The sequence below is a fragment of the Dermacentor variabilis genome, chromosome 11 (assembly GCF_050947875.1).
Source record: "Dermacentor variabilis isolate Ectoservices chromosome 11, ASM5094787v1, whole genome shotgun sequence".
In the NCBI taxonomy this organism is placed as follows: Eukaryota; Metazoa; Arthropoda; class Arachnida; order Ixodida; family Ixodidae; genus Dermacentor; species Dermacentor variabilis.
In genome coordinates, this window is record NC_134578.1 from 99,666,658 (window position 1) to 99,686,634 (window position 19,977).

General features: G+C 47.1%; 1 protein-coding gene across 1 annotated transcript in view; it reads right to left on the bottom strand.

Annotated features, from left to right (window-relative positions):
• The window catches only part of LOC142564890 (uncharacterized), a 122,720-nt gene extending 116,573 nt beyond the window's left edge, over positions 1–6,147 (bottom strand). Inside the window, exon 1 of the mRNA XM_075676082.1 lies at positions 5,936–6,147. Coding sequence (XP_075532197.1) covers positions 5,936–6,025 — 90 coding nt within the window. The 5' untranslated portion in view covers positions 6,026–6,147. The remainder of the gene's footprint in view (positions 1–5,935) is intronic.
• Between the last annotated feature and the right edge of the window lie 13,830 nt (positions 6,148–19,977).

Genomic DNA, 19,977 nt, shown 5'->3' on the forward strand with positions numbered 1-19,977 from the left:
GCGTTAGTCTGAGTGACGTCAGTAGGCCTTGCCACAGGCGAAACGTAAGCAAGGTTACATTCCTAAATGCCTTTTTCTGCACACGCACACACACACGCACACATACCCACACACACACACACACGCACACATACCCACACACACACACACGCACACACGCACACGCACGCGCGCACGCACGCGCACACGCACGCGCATACGCACGCGCGCGCACACGCGCACACGCGCACACGCGCGCACGCACAGCTCAACTTGAAGAAGTGTCGCTTCGCCGCCCGGCGGCTAGTCATCCTTGGCCACGTTATTTCGAAAGATGTTGAATGGAAACCAAACTCCAAGTTTAGTTTCCAATTGCCACGACGAAAGACCACAAAAGAACTCCGCAGCTTCATCGGATTATGCTCCTATTTTCGTCGTTTCATCCGCAACTTCGCCACCATGATAGCGCCTTCGACGGTGCTTCTCGCGGGCAACCATGACCTCTTGGCTTGGCCGCCGATTTGCGATGCCGCATTCACGACGCTGCGCCGTCTTCTAACCTCACCCCCCATACTTGGACATTCAGAAATACACACGGATGCCAGTGGCGTCGGCATTGGCGGTGTTCTTGCACAACGCAAGGCTAGCTTCGACGAGTACGCTGATGCCTTCGCTAGCCACGCACTCATGAAAGTGGAAGCAAACTATTCTGTTACAGAAAAAGAATGCCTGACTATCATTTGGGTCATAACTAAGTATCGCCCTTACTTTTATGGCCGCCCTTTCGACGTCATCCCGGACCACCCTGCACTCTGCTGGCGGTCGTCCTTCAAAGATCTTTCAGGTCGCCACGCTAGATGAGCGCTTCGCCTCCAAGAGTATGATATTCGAGTGCTGTACCACTCAGGCCGTAAACATTCGGACGCGGATGCCTTTTCTCGCTCCCCAGTGTCAGGCCAGCCCAATTATTAGAAAGTGCGAATACGCGAGTGATCCCTCACCGCCCCGAATGTGCTTTCCGAGCAGGAGAAGGATCCATGGATTATTGCTATGCTGGCTTTTCTGTCAGACCCATCAGCGCCTTCTACTGGCCGCGCGTTGCGTCGCCAAGCACACCCCTTCGCTGTTCGTGACGGCCTCCTGTACCGCCGTAACTACCACTCGGACGGGCGCAAATGGGTACTCGTGTTTCCTCGATATCTACGTTCGGACGTATGTGCAGTGTTTCACGATGTACCGCAATGCGCACATGAAGGAGTAGGGAAAACGTACGCGCACCCGCGAATTCATTATTACTGGCGCGGGCTGTACCGATTCGTCCGCCAACATGTCCGCTCCTGCCCCGCTTACCAGCGCCGCAAGAATACCCCTCACGCCTTAACTGCTCCAGTGCAACCATTGCCTTGTCCATCAGGGGCCTTTGACCGGGTCGGAGTTGATCTTTATAGGCCCCTTTCGAGTATTTCTGATGGCAACCGCTGAGTGAAAGTAGTGATACACCATCTCAACCGTTACGCGGAAACTTCGCCTCTACGCAACGTATCTGCGTGGGGTGTTGCCAGGTTCCTTCTGCGTAACATGATACTTCGCCATGGAGCCCCCATAGAGTTGCTGAGCGACAGAGGCCGCGTCTTTCTGTCTCATGTTATAGAAGCCCTGCTCATAGGAAAGCGACGTAATTCACCGTACTGCTACTGCATACCACCCGCAAACTAATGGCATGACTGAGCGCTGTAACCAGCTCTTGGCGATATGCTAGCCATGTACGTCGCATCTGACCAAACCAATTGGGACCAAATCCTACCCTTCGTGGTGAACGCTTATAATACTACCACAGAGACCATTACAGGAATTCCCCCCTTCTTTCTTCTTTACGGACGCGAGCCTTCCTGCACAATGGACACCATCCTTCCGTATCGCCCTGACGCAACAGAGGCTACTACTCTGTACGAAGCTGCTGCACACGCGGAAGAGTGCCGAAAGCTCGCCCGCACATCTACTTCGGAAGATGAGCAGCGACAGAAGCACCTTCGGGATATTCCCTCCTCTCCGGCACCCTATGCCCCTGACTCACTAGTCTGGCTTTGGGTTCCCGCTAACTGCCCTGGAGTTAACCCAAGCTTGTTTCCAAGTATCAGGGTCCCTACTGTGTCGTCAGTCAAACGTCTCCTGTCAATTGTTTGGTAGAACCCCTTTAGACGACTTCCGATAAGCGCCGCCGAGGGCGCGAAATCGTACACGTTTAGCGGCTCCAGCCGTATTTGATCCACCTTCGCTATCTTGCCCGTCGGTCGCAGAGACGGCTCCTCTTCTCCAGGGAGGTAATTGTAGTGGCGAAGAACGAGCAGCAGGCACTGCTTCTAGAAAGACGATGACAACGAGTGGTTGGAAGCGTTGTGCCTGTGTTGCCGAAGCTCTGTGCCCTCTCGCCACGTGCTCTGCTATCTGAGCGTTTAGTTAATTGAACTATAACGCCTATTGACACAACGCTTTCTTTGCGAACCCCGCTCCCGCCTTTCGTGCTGATTGTGACAGCCGCCTCTAGCTGGTGCGTTCTCGCCGAACAGCTCACGCATGTCTGCGAGATGGGGGCTTCATCCAGGAGCGATGGCTCATATTACTTCGACCGCAGCAGGGGAAGTTAGAGGGAAGAAGCCGGCCTGCGCATACGGGTCCTTGGCCCCTGGTGGAGAGGGCCAAGGTGCTGCGACGCGAACAGCCGCGATGAGACGGGAGAAAGAGGACCGTTAGAATTGACCACAACAGGCGCATGGGTTGCTACACCTGGCTACCATGTTTACTGTACAAGATATGCCTGGATAAAGCATTTCGTTTCCCTCTGCAGTGACATTGAATAGACACATACACGCGTTTGAGCACTCCCCATGTATTTGCGCAAAACTTCTCTCTATATATTACAAGAGGGCATGTTGGATTTCCTGCATTTTAGAGCGCAACTCTTACGCGACCGTTATGGCGGCGAGCGTGCGGTGTTGTCCCCCGTAAGCGAGCGAACGAGCACAGAGAACGATAAAAGCGAACGCGGAGCGCAGCCGGAGATGAAAGATGGCGATGGGGAAGAGAGCGCGAGGAGGAAAGCCGAAGAAGAGAGTAGGGCGAAAGCGTGATGAGAAAAGCGTAGTGCCGCGGAAGATGGGCGTTGCGGCGCAGATGGATGCCTACGAGATGGCGCCACAGTAGCATGCGTCGTCTGTAGGGAAACAAAGCGCTGCATGAACGGAGGTCTGTCTGCGGCGGCTGCTGACAATCGCGCCCACGCGTCACCCACGCGCTGTCTCTCGCGATCTTCCGGTTGGCGAGGCAGTCGGGCCACACTTTCGTGTCGTTTGCAACGGGCCGCGCGCGACATATTGCCCACGCCAGCTATTAGGTGTATCGCGAAAGGAAAACACGTATAGAGCTGAGCTGAAATTTGACGTTAAGGAATCGTAATTGTCGATCAATTATTTTGTTGCACTTTCATCTACGTTCTACCTTCTCGTTTCTGCACTTTAATTTTAAAAAAGACATCCCGTGCGTTCCTTCGCTTCGCTAATTTTGGTGTATTATTAATGTGGCTAACAATATTTGGGAACCTCAACTCCCCTTTCCTCGCTCTCACTGCGTCGAGAGGGTGTCGGTACTAAATACGGTGGAAGAGCAGATAAGGTGTGTGAACGGCGTTGCGGAACGGGCGATTTTAACGCGATAGCGTTAAGGAGCTCGTGTCGCAGAAAAGCCGGTGTCGTCGGCGTCGGTGTCGGCGTCCGCGGCGTTGGCCGTGAGCGATAAATCACGGCAGGCACTTCATAAATAAAAAGCAACTTCCATGATGGGCTGGGTGGGAATCGAACCAGGGTCTCCGGAGTGTGAGACGGAGACGTTACCACTGAGCCACGAGTTTTTTTTTCTTTATCGATGCTTCAAAGCGGTACAAAAGCGCCTCTAGTGAACGCGGTGTTGCCTTACAAACGAGCTGTTTCTAAGGCTCAGGCGTGCGTCGCTTGCTCAGGCGCACATTTCGTTGTCGCGCCGAACGCTGCGTTGCTCGACGCTCACCGCGTCCCATGCGGGGCGCGTAGTCGCTGCGCCGTAGCCCATTGTCTTACACCCCTTGGCGGGTCGATGGGAACGCTGTCGCGTTCCACTCTTGAAGGCGAAGCTTAAGCGTCCTCCAATTTTTTGATGTCGCGGTTTGCGCTTTTCTTGTAAATTGGCGCGGATCACTGGGGGTCAATGACATCAGCTGGCTCCAGGCATGGTGCTATTCAAACATGGGGCTTCTCTTCAATAGAATTGCTAGTAAATTGTCCCATATATGCCTGTTTACTAGTCGAAGCGTCTGGCGATACTTTAGGAAACAAGCTCTGTTTTAGCACCCTAAACCACTCAGATTATTAGCGCTGTGGAGACCTTATTGTGGTTCACAACTCGTGGAGGGCCAGTGTAGAGACAGCGTGTTTCCTGGTGCTCAATTTTATGACAAGTGTAAAACCACCCGGCTGTTGCGAAGTGTAGTTTTGCGAGTTCTGTGCGTAAGGCGAGAAACGACAGCTTGCCAATTGCAACGATGTTCGTGGTTAGCATGTTTGCCAAGCACGCGCATTCCTACTACGCGCGGAAGATAGATTTATTATTTGTTACTTTAATGAAGAGCATCTTGCAACTTGCTCTATTGTAACGTTTAATTTATGCCGAGTAGTGTCCACGTAGGCTACTGAATGTTAACACGGCGCGCTTGGACGAAAATTCAAGAAACACAAATGCACGATTTCCCCGACATTTGCGAACGGGAAATATATTTATGTGTGAATGATGCACTAGACTGCAAGAATAAGGTGATGGCGATCGTTCGTGAACAAAACAATGTTTAAATAGCGACAGAAACTCATCTACAGTTAAACTCATCTACAGCCGGCAAAAGGATGAAGCCCGAACAGATTTTTGGTCAACTCGCTCTGCAGATAGACGGCGCCTTTCAGACACCGTATCTGTTTTTTCGACTGCGGTAATAAAGGAGGATTTTTTCTTACAGCCGCCTTGTTATGAAGTTCAGCTGCTGCGTTAGGCCTGAGGTCATAAGGATGTCCTGCATCCGCCGCCATCAGTGCGAGCTGCGCTGGCTCACGCTGCCGGGTTTAGATCTTGTACGCATGCGTGCACACCAGAGAATATGTGATCGAGGGAACAGCTGTCGGCGTAGGTGAAGGGGTAGAGCAACGAACACGTAGTGAGGATGGTGTGGGTTTGGTTCCCACGTGCGGGAAGTAGTTTTTTTTTTCATTCCCTTTCGTATTCCCTCGGCTCATCATTTCTACGCAACTTTTACAGATAGCAAAATCATTTCCCCTATGATTCTGTTGGTTCACGGACTCTTGGCTTTCTGTGGTTGTGAATAACCACAACTGTACGGCTCGATTCCTATCGTTCTTCAATGTACGTTCGGCCAACTTTATTTGAATTTTTTTCTAGCTTCCTAAATGCACCATCGTTAGTTTAGTATTTTACATTTGACAAGAGCATGTTTCTAAAATTCGCCATGTCGAAGAGGGAGTAAGTCTTCCCGGGTGCCACCTTCAAAATGCGCTATGTGATTTGTCGATACTAGCGACCCGACATCTCTAGTGCTCTTCACCTGTCCGGTAGATGGCATAACCGCAGCGCTGAATCATTCTCGACGAGCGTAATAGATTTCGTGACTGCTGTGATGGTGGCTTTGAAGCACATACAGTTAGATAATCAGCCACTTGTAATTTACTTCTAGAACCACGTATAGTTACCACTGACTCCTAAGTCGCATCCTCCAATGCTGTGAAAATTGAATTGGTAATATACTTTGACAAAAAAAAACTGTTGGCTGAAATGAGAGTAAACGAGGCCATTTCAACTTGTGATTAAGGAACAAGCATTTCCCTCACAATACGCACTGCAGGATTGGTATCTGTCGAATACTTACGTGATACATGTAGTGATGGCCAGGCCGCTGCAAAACCTCGCCAAGGAGTGCCAGATATGCCGTTGGCTCTTTGGGTTTACCGAGTGACATTTCGAGGCTTCGTAAGCGCTTGACAAAAAACGCGTATCGGTTTCTTTTGCTTCCAACGTTTGCAGATAGGCCAGTTATCGCGCGTCTGCTGTGAAGCCCAGTGATTTCGCTGAATGAGCGCCGAACCCCTTGGCAACAGCATCATTGTTACGAAAGAATGGCGCAATTAACTTTGACTTATGCTGACAGTTCCTGGCGCCACGGCGGGCCTCGCGCGCTGGAGTGGAAATCGCCGCTCGCTCACAGCGGTATAAATTTTCCTAGATATATCTGCAGCAATAGGGCAAATAATCACGTGCTTGAATAGACCGTGACTCTGCCTTACTGACAGTGCCCGACGCCACGGCGGCCTCGCGCGCTGTACACAGTAAAATAATTTACACCCTTGATGGTTAGAATTGCGAATGACAACATCCTTGAAGGGTGTCTTCATTCAAGAAACATCCCATCACCATGACTTTTTGCGAAACATAGGACAGTTCTAGATGTCATAACACCCTTTTACCCACCAAAAAAGGTGCATTGACTAAGTATACTGGGGGTGGGTGCAAGGGTGTTTTTGTTTGTTTTTATTACATTCACAAACATACATTTGTGCGAAGAGACTGTGTGTCCCACGGCACTACAAACCAGTGGCGGATCCAGAAGCGGACCCTCCCCTACCCCAACCCCTTCCCCCCGAGACATGTCGGGCTTTCAATGCTGACAAAACTCCCGAAGAGAGTCCCCTTCCGTTTCACTCTCTGTTTTGGTGAGCCATGTTAAAAATGTCCTGCGAAAAATGTGCCGCCGAAGCGCTACTATCGATCATGTCATATTGGGCTAGGTGGGACACAGCTCTGAAATGTCGTCGTGCACAAATTCCGCGGAATCGAAAACCACACACATACTTTTTCTATATTGCACATTTAACCAAAAAGGGAATATTCAAAACGTTTTCAGCTTGGCGCAACTAGTGCACCTCTTGCTTTTGGGACGCCACGAGTTAAGGAAATTAGATAGGACACGGGACAGCATGCAGCTGGGAGCGCCACTATTGCCCCAAAGCAATGCGGTCGTCTAGGTTTCTCTCAAGCACAACAAAACAGGCAGAAAAGGGAGTGATGAACCATATGCGGACAAAAGATACGCCGATTCTGTAAGTTTTGACCTCACCTGACATTCTTTTGCCGAAGCAGTAATCCCAGTCCGTTCTGTTTCTCTCACATTTATAATCAAGATAGCTTCGTTGGCAAACTTGAGCCTTCTCACCCACCACAATTCTTTGCTCAAGCAGCATCTACAGAAAGAACCATGCAAAACGCTCATGGCTTCGCGTGCGCGTCAATTTACGAAGCTGGCTGTACGAAAAGAAACTATTAAGTTAGTAGTTGTATTAGAAAGGAAAGTTCTATTGGCTTGCAAACGGCTACCAGAATGGAGTGCTCAAAAAGAAAGGGTGAAGAATGTGAGAAAGCATAGAGAACCAACTTACGTTTTGCAATGCATAAAGTATAATTGGCGGGGCATTTGCACACCAACCGTTGTTCACGGAATAGTGTCGAGACATTTTTCAAATGTGCGCACTATTTCCCACCTTCCAAGTACGTTCGCGATGTCTTGGCATATGCAGACCTGCGAGAGACTCGCCCGTCTCCCCTCGCAAGACGGGTACGACAGGTGCACACGCTGAATGCGGGAAAGAAATACTTCGTAGAATGAAACTGAACTCCGTCAAAATACCAGAGCTCTGGATGCAGAATTTTAAAGCGAAGCTTTCTATGCCTCCTCCCTCATCCTTTCCAATTCTGCTGCTACTGCTGCTGGCACTGCCTTGCCAGCCGGGTCGTTGGGGGGTTTGAGAGCATGTATAATGTACATGAGAGGGACGCGGGGGAGGCTTGTGCGATTCATTTTAGCTAGAATTTCGTGGGCGTCGCTACAATAGTCTCTGGAGCTCTTTTGTCGTCGCAATGCCCGCTGAAGCAGCCTGGCCATCGACACAATGCCCTCTGGAAGACTAACTACGCGTTACTCCCCACCCCTCGCAAAAGTAATGCAGAAGCTGCAGCGTTTACTTTTGTACTCACATGCAACAGCGCAGAGGAGAGATAGTATGGCACTAAGGGGAGACAAGAGAATGTTTAAAGCCACCACCCAGACGAAATGGGTAAATAACAGTCACTTTTCGCACGTGGCAGCTCGCGTACATGGGATGATCACCGGAAAGGGTAAGGGTGCTGTGGCCCTTGTCACCCTGTCGTGCCCCAGGGCCACTCCTGCGCTAGTCACTTCGGCATGGAATACCAACTAGCCCGGTCTCACACCCTACAAACACAAAGCATGCTTAGTTTGGGGTCTCCTCAATATAAGAAACACTACTACTAGACATGGCAAGAGTTGCGAGCAAACTAATAATTTTACTTCAAGGTACGATAGGGTACGTTTCTGCTATTTATAAACAATAGGCACCGTGCAATTTTGCGCACGTGGATAACTGACGCAGGGCGTGCAGAGGCGCAAAGTCGCACTAAAGCACCGCAGCGTCAAGACGACAATACGCAACGGCTCTCCTGCAAATCAACGCTCTAGCACCGATGCGATGCGCTCGTGTAATGGAATTAGAGCATTAACGTTCACGTAAGCTATGAAGAGTGGCGCACAACAGCACCTCGAGCAAACACGTCTCTCTGTGTTGTAACATTCAAAATCACATCACGACTGTGCTAGGCCGTCAACATCATTGCCAAATATCTTCAGTGGACGCAAATACACCAGTGAGCTGCGCTTATGCCGATTCCTACAGTTCGTGGAGTCTGCATCTCTTATTATTATTATTATTATTATTATTATTATTATTATTATTATTATTATTATTATTATTATTATTATTATTATTATTATTATTACTCGTAGTTAAAGGTTTCCTGTTGCTAGCGGGGGCCACTTCAGAAGAACCCTACGTGCCTTGGCAAGACGCGCACGCAGGAGGTACGGAGTCTGCGGACGAGAGTTTTTAGTGGGAGGTGTCAGAATGGTCGGCATCTTTAGAGTTGTCTGTATCCAGGGATGAAGGGGGAGCTCGAATGTTTTTCGCGCATCACTTTGTAAGCCATCACAGTTCCCACACTTTGCCAAGAAGGAATAAATTGTTGTTATTCAATAGTATTTACCATAGCTGCACCCTCGCCTAGCAAAATTCGGCGATGGTATAGGCGCAGCTTTTGCATGGGAACAATACTAAATTGTTCTCCTAGAAGTAGTTTGAGGGCAAGAGTAGTTGGGTTGAAAATGACTTGTCTACGGCATGCACAAAATACCTTGATTGTGAATATATCTTCCTCATTACCCGTCAAACTGCAATTCTAAACAACTGCAGTGAGACAAAGATCGACATCACATTATAACGACGACAACTCACGGCGCTGTCCACCAAAGAGATGTGCTATATTTGTTCTTTCGTTTGAGCGGTCATCGGCCCCACTCGTTCACCCGCTCTAAAACAAAAAAAAAAGCGAGAATTGGATCCGTTATGGCTACACACTTATGACAACACGCAAAGAAAGACTTTTTGTACTTGGAAACTTTATGTTTTCGTGTAATTCTGTACATGCGCTATTTCGTGGTTCTGTCTATACGCTTAGTAAGCTATTATCAGTAAGCTTCTATATCTGTCGTTCGTCCAAGCTATTTAAAATTTGCGTGACCAATCCAGTAGAGATATATCAGCATTGGGGACTCCTAGAAAATGCCAATTAAAGCTTTCTCTCTCTCTTTCTCTGTCGAAAAAAGAACAGACAGACTCGCAAGTACCTCTGCATCTTATACAATCAGAAAGGGTCGCCTCTTTCTACAAGTGAACGTCCAAGCAAAGAAGAAAAAGCGAGAAAACGAAATAACTTATCCATTACATGCAGTTAGTTACACGCAGTTACACCAGCTCACCCTTGCCATTCCGTTTAATTTGATATCAGCCAATGTGTGTGCGAATAAATTTTCAGTGAAAGTACCCCTAAACACAGAAAATAGCTTAGATATAGCGTAAAATAAATAGCTTAGAAAGCAATATACACACGGAGTTTAAAATAAGATTTGTTTTCAAGCCTTGAAAACGAAAACGAAATTGCAATAACTTCCACCGATGGGTGTCGCCGCTGTCGCTGTTGATTCTCGCGGCAGGCCGCCGCGTGCATGTGTGTGTTCTGCGTGACTTTCTCGAAGTTGTGAGTAATTAGTTAGTTTATTGCTGCGTTTAGTTGCAGCAAATCGTTGTTTTGGTGAACGTTTGTGCTTATTGACGCGAAGCGAGCGTCCGCACTGAAAGCGACGCGATTATGCCTGAGAAAGAACGGCTCCAGTGGCCCAACAAGATCGGTGTTTCTTTGTGATCGTGTGTTTACTATGCCTGCGACGGCCGTGATTCGTGGCAAAGGAGAAAACGCCTTTCATTCGGCCTGAATAGTGATGAAGTGGACGTTTTTGTTTCGGCGGAATCCATCGTCAACATCGCGCATCCACTACGTAATCGAAAGGCCGTGCCCAGAGTACACATCGTGACAGCACTCCACCTTCAAACGGAGGGCCATTTGCGAGGCGCGTGATGCTCATATAAAAGGTACGCACGTAGTCACGTTCAGCGTCGGGTCATTGTGGTGCGTCAGTGTGGCATTAATTTTCGCGTAATTTCTTTACAGGAAAGCACAAGGTGTGGTAAATATGTGTGAATTATGTGTACACTAGGCGGTGCCGACGGGCACCGAATGTGAAAAAAAAATCATCGTTCACGTGTCCTCAATTAATTGTGACAGTACATAGAGTTGCAAAGAATTAAGCTCTGCTGCGCGTCAGTATTCGGCGCAGGCAGGTAAATAATGCTTTGGTTTGGCTTAATTGGTTCATTCTGTAACTAAAGATTTGCGCAGACTTATACCGGTGTCACACGGCCATTTTCGATCACGATTAAGCCCGATGGTTTATTCAATTCGGCGCATAAGGCTCAGTGCGCTTTGTCACGAAACGCGCCTTGATCGAAAAGAAAAGTTAAGCCAGTTTCCCGTAGTGAAAGCTGTCAAAAGAGCGAAGCTGGTGCTTTTTTTCTTCAAGTTTGAACTCTGGTTTAGCGCGATTTTCATGAAAATATTTAGTCCCGTTGTCGTCATTTTGCTAGATTCGAGAAACAACAGTCTATCATAAATCTTGCAGCTGTGGAGCACTCACGGAAGAGGGATTCTCTTGAACCCTCCATCGGCACCCTCCGTGGGAGAAATCTCTCTGTTTCGACGTCTCTGCTCGGCTCCGTAATCCTGAAATTGGGAGTTAGCTTGACTCTGCTGGCGCGTGGCATTCTCTTAAAAGTGACGGTAGGCTTGCCTCTTACGGCGCTTGGCTTGCGCTTCCCGTTGTCAATCCTCGGCGATAGCAGCTTCCTTCCGCTCGCGATTCACTTGTGATTCTTGCTCCCGAGGCTCGGGATTTGGGCGAAGTCGTCGGCGCTGCCGCTTTCGTGCGAGGTGCCGCTGCCGCCCGCGCCGAGCGGAATACACGGGGCGTAAGGGCGCGCGCCGGCGAAACACCTGCTCCTATACCCCTCTCCCCCTCCTCCACCGGCACGCTCTGCTCCCTATCCCCTTGCGTGACACCGGAAAACGGACGGCGAAGGCTATACTTAAGACAGCATCGCTGTTACCAGAGCAATAGAATAGGCTTAGGGGGCTTTGGTGTGGCGCGGCTAAGCGCGAGGTCGCGGTACTTAGTGCCGGCCGCAGCGACCGCATTTCGATGGTGACAAAATGCAAAAAGTTCTGTGTCCAATGCATTGGGGGTGTGTCAAAGAGCCCAGGAAGGCCAGAATTAATCCGTAGTCCCCAACTACGGCGTGCCCCATAATCATATCGTGCTTTACCCACGTAAAATGACAGAATTTAAATTTCAAGCAAGAGATTTGTGTCATTACATAAAATCAAATGAATGCAAGTGGATAACAAACTTGAAGAATAGGGATTGGTCGATTTATAGGGAATAGGGAATAGGGATTGGTCGATTAATTGCAATATAGCCTAATACTAGTAAGCAACGAACAGGCAATGAGAGACATCATTGTACTGGACTCTGTATAAATGTTTAACAGTGAAAATACTTGAAAATGCAGCTTTGAACATGCAAGCCTAGGTACACGCAGGTACTTTCATGTAGCGCCCATCTTTAACAGGTCCCCGTGTGTACGAGTCGGACCTTCCGTCTAGCATTGATCAGCCGAAGAAATTTATCTCGTATGATTTAACCCTCCTAACCTATAGGAAAAATTTTACATACACCGAAAATCACATATACAATACAATATGCAATACAATATGCCTTTATTTCCATAAACATACAACTTATGGGGGATTTAAGGAAAAAGTTGCTCGCAGCAACTTGACGGGCTTTAAACCCGTCTGAGGGCAGCAGCAGAAGGCACAGGTACTTATCCAGGACCGACAAAACAATACGTAAGGAAAGAATGACAAGTTCGCTTAGACATTATGCCAGCAAACAGAAATGCAATGTAAAAAATTATTACAAACCACAAAAAAACTACGCAATCGACAGTGTACACTAGAGCAACAAAAGCAGTGATAGAATCATTAACCAAGTAATCATTGTAAGGAAAGAATAAGACATGATTGAGCCGTTCACAGAGGCTAATATCAAACGGAGATGTGTAATGACAGTCTACATGAGAAACAGTCACAAACAACAGATTAATTCGTGTTCAAAAATCACTGAAATGCTCATATAAATGCGATATAGGAGAAGTGACATCTATGTTACTACATTTAGGCTTGTTTAACACGCGAGGTAAGCGATGGTGCAACATTTGAAGAGCATAGTTAGTGCGAGGATGCGGCACATACCAGTATTCAGGTGTCGGTGTGCTGTATTCAGCTCTGTTTCTAATTAATTGCGCTAAAGACGTGATGTATGACTGGCTTTGTTTTACTTCTTTACGATAGGCTATTAACAGCCTGAACTCTAGCAGAGAGTGCAGTTTGAGTAATTTCAACTGTTTGAATAGAGGTGCAGTGTGAGCGTCTACTGGAGCATTACAGATGCTACGTATTACATTTTTTTGAAGAAAGAATAACCAGTTTATGTTTGTAGCAAACGTCGTGCTCCACACAAGGTAGCAGGAGTGTACGGGACTCAGGAAGAGAGCGTTGTACAAAATAAGTTTCACCTTGCGTGGCAGCGGCCTTAAACTGAAGAGCGCCCAAGCGACTTGCGCAAGTTTGCCTCCAAGGAAGTCAAGTCGATGTGATCAGTCCATAACATATGGCTGTCAAAAAAGACTCCTATCGTCTTCGCAGACTGAACAAGCTCAATACTTGAAGAACCTTTATAATGTCGGTATCTAAGTTCACACCTTTATTTTTAGGTTGACATAATATTGCTTCTGTTCTGTCAGTGTTTACTTTTAAGCCAATATCCTGTGACCATCTCTGTATTTTTTCAAGAACAGAGTTTACAGTTGAAACCAGCCTTGCAATGTTGTTCGATGAAAAAGACCACCCTAGTGTCATCTGCATAGATGATGTATTTAGGTTCACTATCGAAAAGAACAAGGTCACTTACGTATATATTGAAAAGAAGGGGACCCAATATGCTCCCTAGAGGAACACCAACTGTTACTTGCTTGAACTGGCAGTCGATGTCATTAACATCAACAAGTTGATTCCGCTGATTTAAATATGATTTCACTATATCCATAGCAATACCACAAATACCGTAGTACTCTAGCTTCTATACCGAGAACCAAGTTAATTTGTTCGCCACGGAATATCGTTCATCACTAACACAATACTGTTTGTTATAAACTGCCTTTTAGTATTTATTTATTTGTTTGTTTGTTTATTTATTCCACAATAAATCTGTGCACTTGATGCTACTATGTCGCAGTAAAACTTTGATTTGGGCGAGTTGCTTCATCACTATTGAAAAGGCGCCGCGCGGCTGGGACGGAGACAAAGATACAAATAAGCGCACATGAAGACACACACGAACAGCCTAGGAAGACATTGGCGCCATTCTCGGCAGTTCGTGTGTGTCTTCTTGTGCGTTATTTTACGTCGATGTGTCCACAAAGTGTTCCTAACGTTCACAGTGGTTTCGTAAAACTGTAGTATGGGTATTATAAACAATTTAGGAACCTTAGAACGCCGGTGCAGAAACGTTATACCGAACGCACCCCATAAGCGCTAGCCTTAACCTGTCTGAAATGCAAGTGGTGCACCTTCATCTTTGCTGTTTTATTGTGAGAGCACTGTTTGGCTCATTGTGTGTCCGCGCCGTCATCAGAAAGCCGAGGCAAAAAAAAAAAACATTCACCGAAGAATACAATAACTCCCAAAGTGAAACTTGAGCGCAGCAATATACGCGCTTTCATTTCGCGATATATTGAGGCCACACACCCATTACCGCAACGAATGGCAGAGCCGTGACGAGTGGCGCTATACTCGTATGATATATAACGGCTACACAGCAGCAGCTTCCCGGCAGCTGCAGCTTATGCAGCGGTAATATTTAGCGGGAAACGCTTGCGGCGGGCGCTGTGCGCGAAGGCGAGCTTTCTGATTCTTTGTTTTTTCTTTCCCCCCGACCGCCGGCACCGCCGCTGCTGCGGATGGATGGATGTTATGAGCCTCCCTTCTGGAGCCAGGTGGTCGGTTTCGCAACCAAGCTCACGACACGTCGGCGAATGCGCCGACGTGAGCGTCATCTGGTGGTGCTTCAAGGTGTCCTCCTCTGCATTTCTGTCCAGGCTCTCTTCGCTATCGCAGTCTTCTGCCTTTAATCCGCACTCTTTCGCCATACCCTCCTCCTCTATTTTCTGCCTGATGTTTTCATTTTATTGTCCTCTTCCGGTTTGTTCCTCGCGCTCTTTCCACTATCACCGTTTTGTTCAGTGGACTAGTCAAGTTAGGTCTAATTAATTTCTGTGGCAGGAGAGCTGGAAGGCCTGCCAATATAGCACTGCTCTAGGCACCGCGACAAAAACCCTTAAGTTCACTTTCCCCTCCCTCGCGCGTTTTTCAGGCTAATAAATATTTTAGCTATACACAGGGCTCGAAAGATTTAGCTCGTGCAAAAACACAATCCCTGGAACAAAAAAAAAATATGCAACAGAAACTCAGTTAACGTCAAAGAAAGGGAATACATACCTTATTTACGCAAAACACTTATACAATATTGATTGAACAGAGCGAAATTGACTTCAGAATATGATGTTACATATTGAGAGGCGGTGTCGTGGATTTCTACATATCACATTTATTGCAGATGAGAAAAACGCGTCGGTTATTGTTTGAGCTTTTATTCTTGAATAAAAAACGTATATCTGTAGTTCTTAGATTATTTACGTATTAGGCGAAATAGATAAAAATAATGTATGTCGTACACTCAACCGGTTAAATCTTTCCGCGCTCACAATATTTATAGAAAGTTAGGCCGCTACATCGAATCCCCGCCACGGCGGCCGCATTCCGATGGGGGAGAAATGCGGAAACACCTGTGTACTTAGATTTAGGTGCAGGTTAAAGAACCTCAGGTAATACGAATTTCCGGAGTCCCCCACTACGGCATGCCTCAAAATCAGATCGTGGTATAGGCACCGAAAACTCCATATATTAACTTATTTATAGTAGGCAAACGTGACCATGCCGCTAGTAGATGCTCAATAGATTATTTACCATAGTCGTTTATGATTTTATAAGAAGTACACTCAACCCTAGATTACTCGAATTGTGGCTCAGTAAAACACGAACGACAACAGAATCAACATAATGAAGAACACTGTTCGTTGTGCGCTTGTCTACTTTGCTGCTATCGTCCCTCGTTTTTTAGTTCTGGTATATATTCATGCACCAATTTACCGAGCTGCGTGTTTTATTGGAAAGCTCAACTCACCGTGCCTGTCGCATGTTTATAGCGCCCCTCGGGTCAGTCTGGTAAATTGTGCCTAGGTCGCCTATTGTTGCTCTCGCCAGCCATTGTAGGATGCAAGGCATGAGGTCGCGGGATTGAATCGCGGCCACGGCGGCCACATTTCGATGGGGGCCAAGTGCGAAAGCACTGGTGTACATAGATTTAGGAGCAAATTAAGGAAACCCAGGTGATCGCAATCATTCCAGAACTCCTACTACCGCGAGCGTCATAATCAAATCATGGTTTTGACATTAGACCTTGGTAGGGGCGTACTATATCAATAGAATCCAGCAAGAGCTATTCTTAAAACGCTGTTACTCGCGCATGATGCCTAGAATCACATAGACGTCTCCCCGTTACTGTAAAGGAAGTAATAATGGCCACTAAAGAGAGCGTAACGCTACCTTTAGCCATTCCTTACTAAAACACCGTTTCCCATTGCTCAGGTGCCACTAGCAACGATGCCTTACCTATTGTTACTTTCTTTTACAACGAAGCTGCCCATTGCTAGGATCCGAGGATTTCTTCATAACGTGATAGCAGACGCTAATTTTGTAATGTTTTCACTACGGACTGCGTAATTATGACAAATAAGTAAACCTCGGCGTAGTGATAGAGTGGTTTGAGCGGCCAATGTATTATATTTTTTTCAAATATTCCATTAGATTGAGGGCTACCGAGCATTCGCGAAAACTGGAGACTGAAACCTAGGTGGAGTACGCCGTAGGAGAAGGCTCGAATTGGTGTCGACACATGGACGCCAACCTGAGGGAAGTTGTCCTTAACACCTTTGCTGCAAAATTTTACGAGCCCTACGGTCCTCCTTCTCTTCTCATGTAAAGGGTGCCGCGATAGAGTGCAGTATGCGGTGACTCCGTGATTATCTGTCTCCCAACTCGCCGAGGAAACCTTCGTCTTGCATCGACTTCTACTGCTGATTTAATTACCGCCTAAAGTTTATCGTTTTTGTTAGAATAGGAAAGTTGAACACTTTCCTATTCTAACAAAGTGAAGACAGCATCGTAATAGAACCCCAGGTGGTGGAAATTTCCGGAGTCCCCCACTACGGAGTGCCTCATAATCAGAAAATGGTTTTGGCACGTTAAGCCTCGCAATTTAATTTCAAATTTAAGGCAGCATGTAGCCGACAACAATTAGACGGACGGGTAGGTGACGTGATCGATATATGTAATCTCAGAGTGGCCGGTGCCCAGTTTCACACACTCAGTGCTCAAAGTTGCGCACTAGGGCGCGTTGATAGTGGAAAATGTCCAGTACCACACACGATGTGGCTTAGGTTGTATAGTCGGTAATAAACCCAGTTCCGAATACGCATGGCGCAAGATTTCGTATACTAAGAAAGACCAGAGCCAACAGTCTGCAGCCAGCATCCGCGGATGGGAGACAAGACGCACAGAATGTTTCATTTTAGAAGCACCGAAATAACAAGCTGTAATTGCAAGCGCATTCACTCCACGTGAATGACAAGCTTATCTGACCCAAGCAACCGTTGGTGAGCCCGTGCGATAACAACTTAAACCGCTGATAGGCATATCGGCAGGTGAAGTACACAACATTTGTATAGGATTTCCCGTGCCAGTTGCTTACAGCTGTGATTGCCTGCTTGTACCGTAGCGAAGTGTTCGCCGTTCATGTTTGACGGGGTTCATGTACTATTGCGTGGCTTGATGAATGGTGTAAAACGATGTACAATATAGCCATTTAAGTTTTGGATGCAGCCAATATTGCGAAGTTAGCCTCTACGCTGGTCCATTGCTGAATGCCTTGCAAAATTTCGAAGCACACAGGCATATTACGAAAGCAACACTAGGCCCATATAGTCGCAGCCATTGCGTAGTCACTAGCAAGTTTTAATTTCCGGACATGATTTATGTGCGCGACAAGATTTAATCAGAGCAGAGCCTGTGCTCAGATCTCCGTGCAGCTGTCAGTGCATGCTAAAATGCCTCACAATATACAAATTTAACGAGGAGACGGCCATATACACATACATAACGAGGAGATGGTCAAGCACATCCAGCGTGACTGTCCCCGTTGCAGTGTGCCAAGAAAAGTGCTCGAAAAACTGGATGATCCCCCCTTCACAAAGGAAAAAAAAAGATTCTGGCATTGGTGCGGACGGATTTGTGCACTCCATTGCTCTAAGGAGTCTGCTTAAGGTCTTAAGGGCTTTTGAATTATGCGATCGACTTTGATAATTGGAGCAAGCAGTAACACGTTATTTTGCGGATTTCTCTCCGTATTTTTATTTCTCTCTTGTTTCACCTTTTATTCACGTTATCCCTTTCCCTAGCAGTGGGTAGCCGGACGGTACTTACACTGACTAACCTTTATTTCTATCCTTTCCTTTTGCCGCTATCTTTCTCTCTCAGGTTCTACCGCGCCACCAACGCTCGCAAGGCTGCAGCTATCGGTCATTTTCTCCTAGCCAGGCGATTCTGGCTTCCTTTCCGCTAATGACACCACACACACCGACGAACGGATTGGTACGTAAGTGTACTTCGCTGCGCGTTATCGATCGGACCTGGCAGGGATGATAGAAAATGTGCTTTTTTAACTCAAGGCGACAGCTCGTGTACGATATAAAACTCAAAGTCGAAATGACCAGCTGCTCAAACAAATACCGAATCTCACGCCACGGGCACGCTGTATGGTTTAGTTCTTTGCCGCTACGCCGGTGTCAATCAGCGTGTGGATGGCAAATTAGGCCGTGTCCTGAAAGGCATTGCACAAGCACGTAACTTTTTTATCTGTCAAAAAGTATCCACTGTTAAGGTTTCGCTGCGAAGAGCCCTCGCATCGCCCACTAGTTCATGCAGCTTTCGAACGCCGCTGCTACGTGGTAATACCCAGACGCTCATTCGTCTATTCAGCCATCTACAGCTGATAGCATTGAGCGGATTGCGATGAGCGAACTTGTACGATTGTGAGTCACCATCTCTCCTTCCTCTTTTTTATTCTGCAGTCCTTTGCGACGATTCTTTTACAGAACGACATATTCATTTAGGGTGTTGGGCAGGAAGGACTGGCAAATGGAGGGAGGACTCTGAGTGGTCTGCTCCGTAAGTCGCACTTGAATTAGCTCTGCTATTCCGCCTCAACGACAAGCCGGCACGTTTCGGTGTCTTCGTGATGCGATTCAATGGGGATAAGTCAGGAAGTTAGACGATAAGGAGATAAACCTTAACACTCCTACGTAGACCAAGCGCTCCAGTGATTCTCCAACGCCACTCGACCGCTGCTCCCGCTGGCTAGCCGCTCTTCGTCACGTAATCTTTTTGGACACTCACCCCCAAAAAGTGATTGATTCAGCTCGCGGATTTCACGCTGCATTGGATCGCCAATTTGCATGTAATCTTCTTACCCTGCGGCTGCATTTGTACGTACACTCCAAGAAAAAAGGAATCAAAAGTGAGTCACAGCAACTTGACTCTTTTCTTTGCTAAGACTCCTTCTTGCTTGAGTAGAGTCATAAAATAATAACCAACCTTCCTGCATGAGTTAGTTGACTCCAATGACTTGTGAAGAGTCGCCGTGAAAGATGGCGACTTAGTAACTCGGGATGAGTCTTGGCGAGAGAAAGATTATAATGCAGAAGAATTACCAGATAATTTCTTTTGTCTCTATGCTTGCTACCGGCTTAGGCGGACCTTTAGGGTGTGTGTCTTGATTTTAATGCAGTGTCTCACTCTTTCGTTCTTGTCATGTTCTGCAACGTCTTCTAACTCCAAATGCTGATTTTCCATGACCATGTCTTTTAAAATAGCATAGTTGGTTTTTGGGGTAAGGCAGACCTGGACATGTCACACTGAATTGTGACCACAAGTATATATAAAAAAAAGAATTGTCTACTAAACTGAACCCAGCAACGACATAAGTTCAGTAGACGCACTCAACAGTGTCGATTATAAATGTAGTCCCGCGAAGTAAAACTAGATTTTGTATATATAAATTGCAAAACCAAGATATTATTATGAAGCACGCGGCAACGG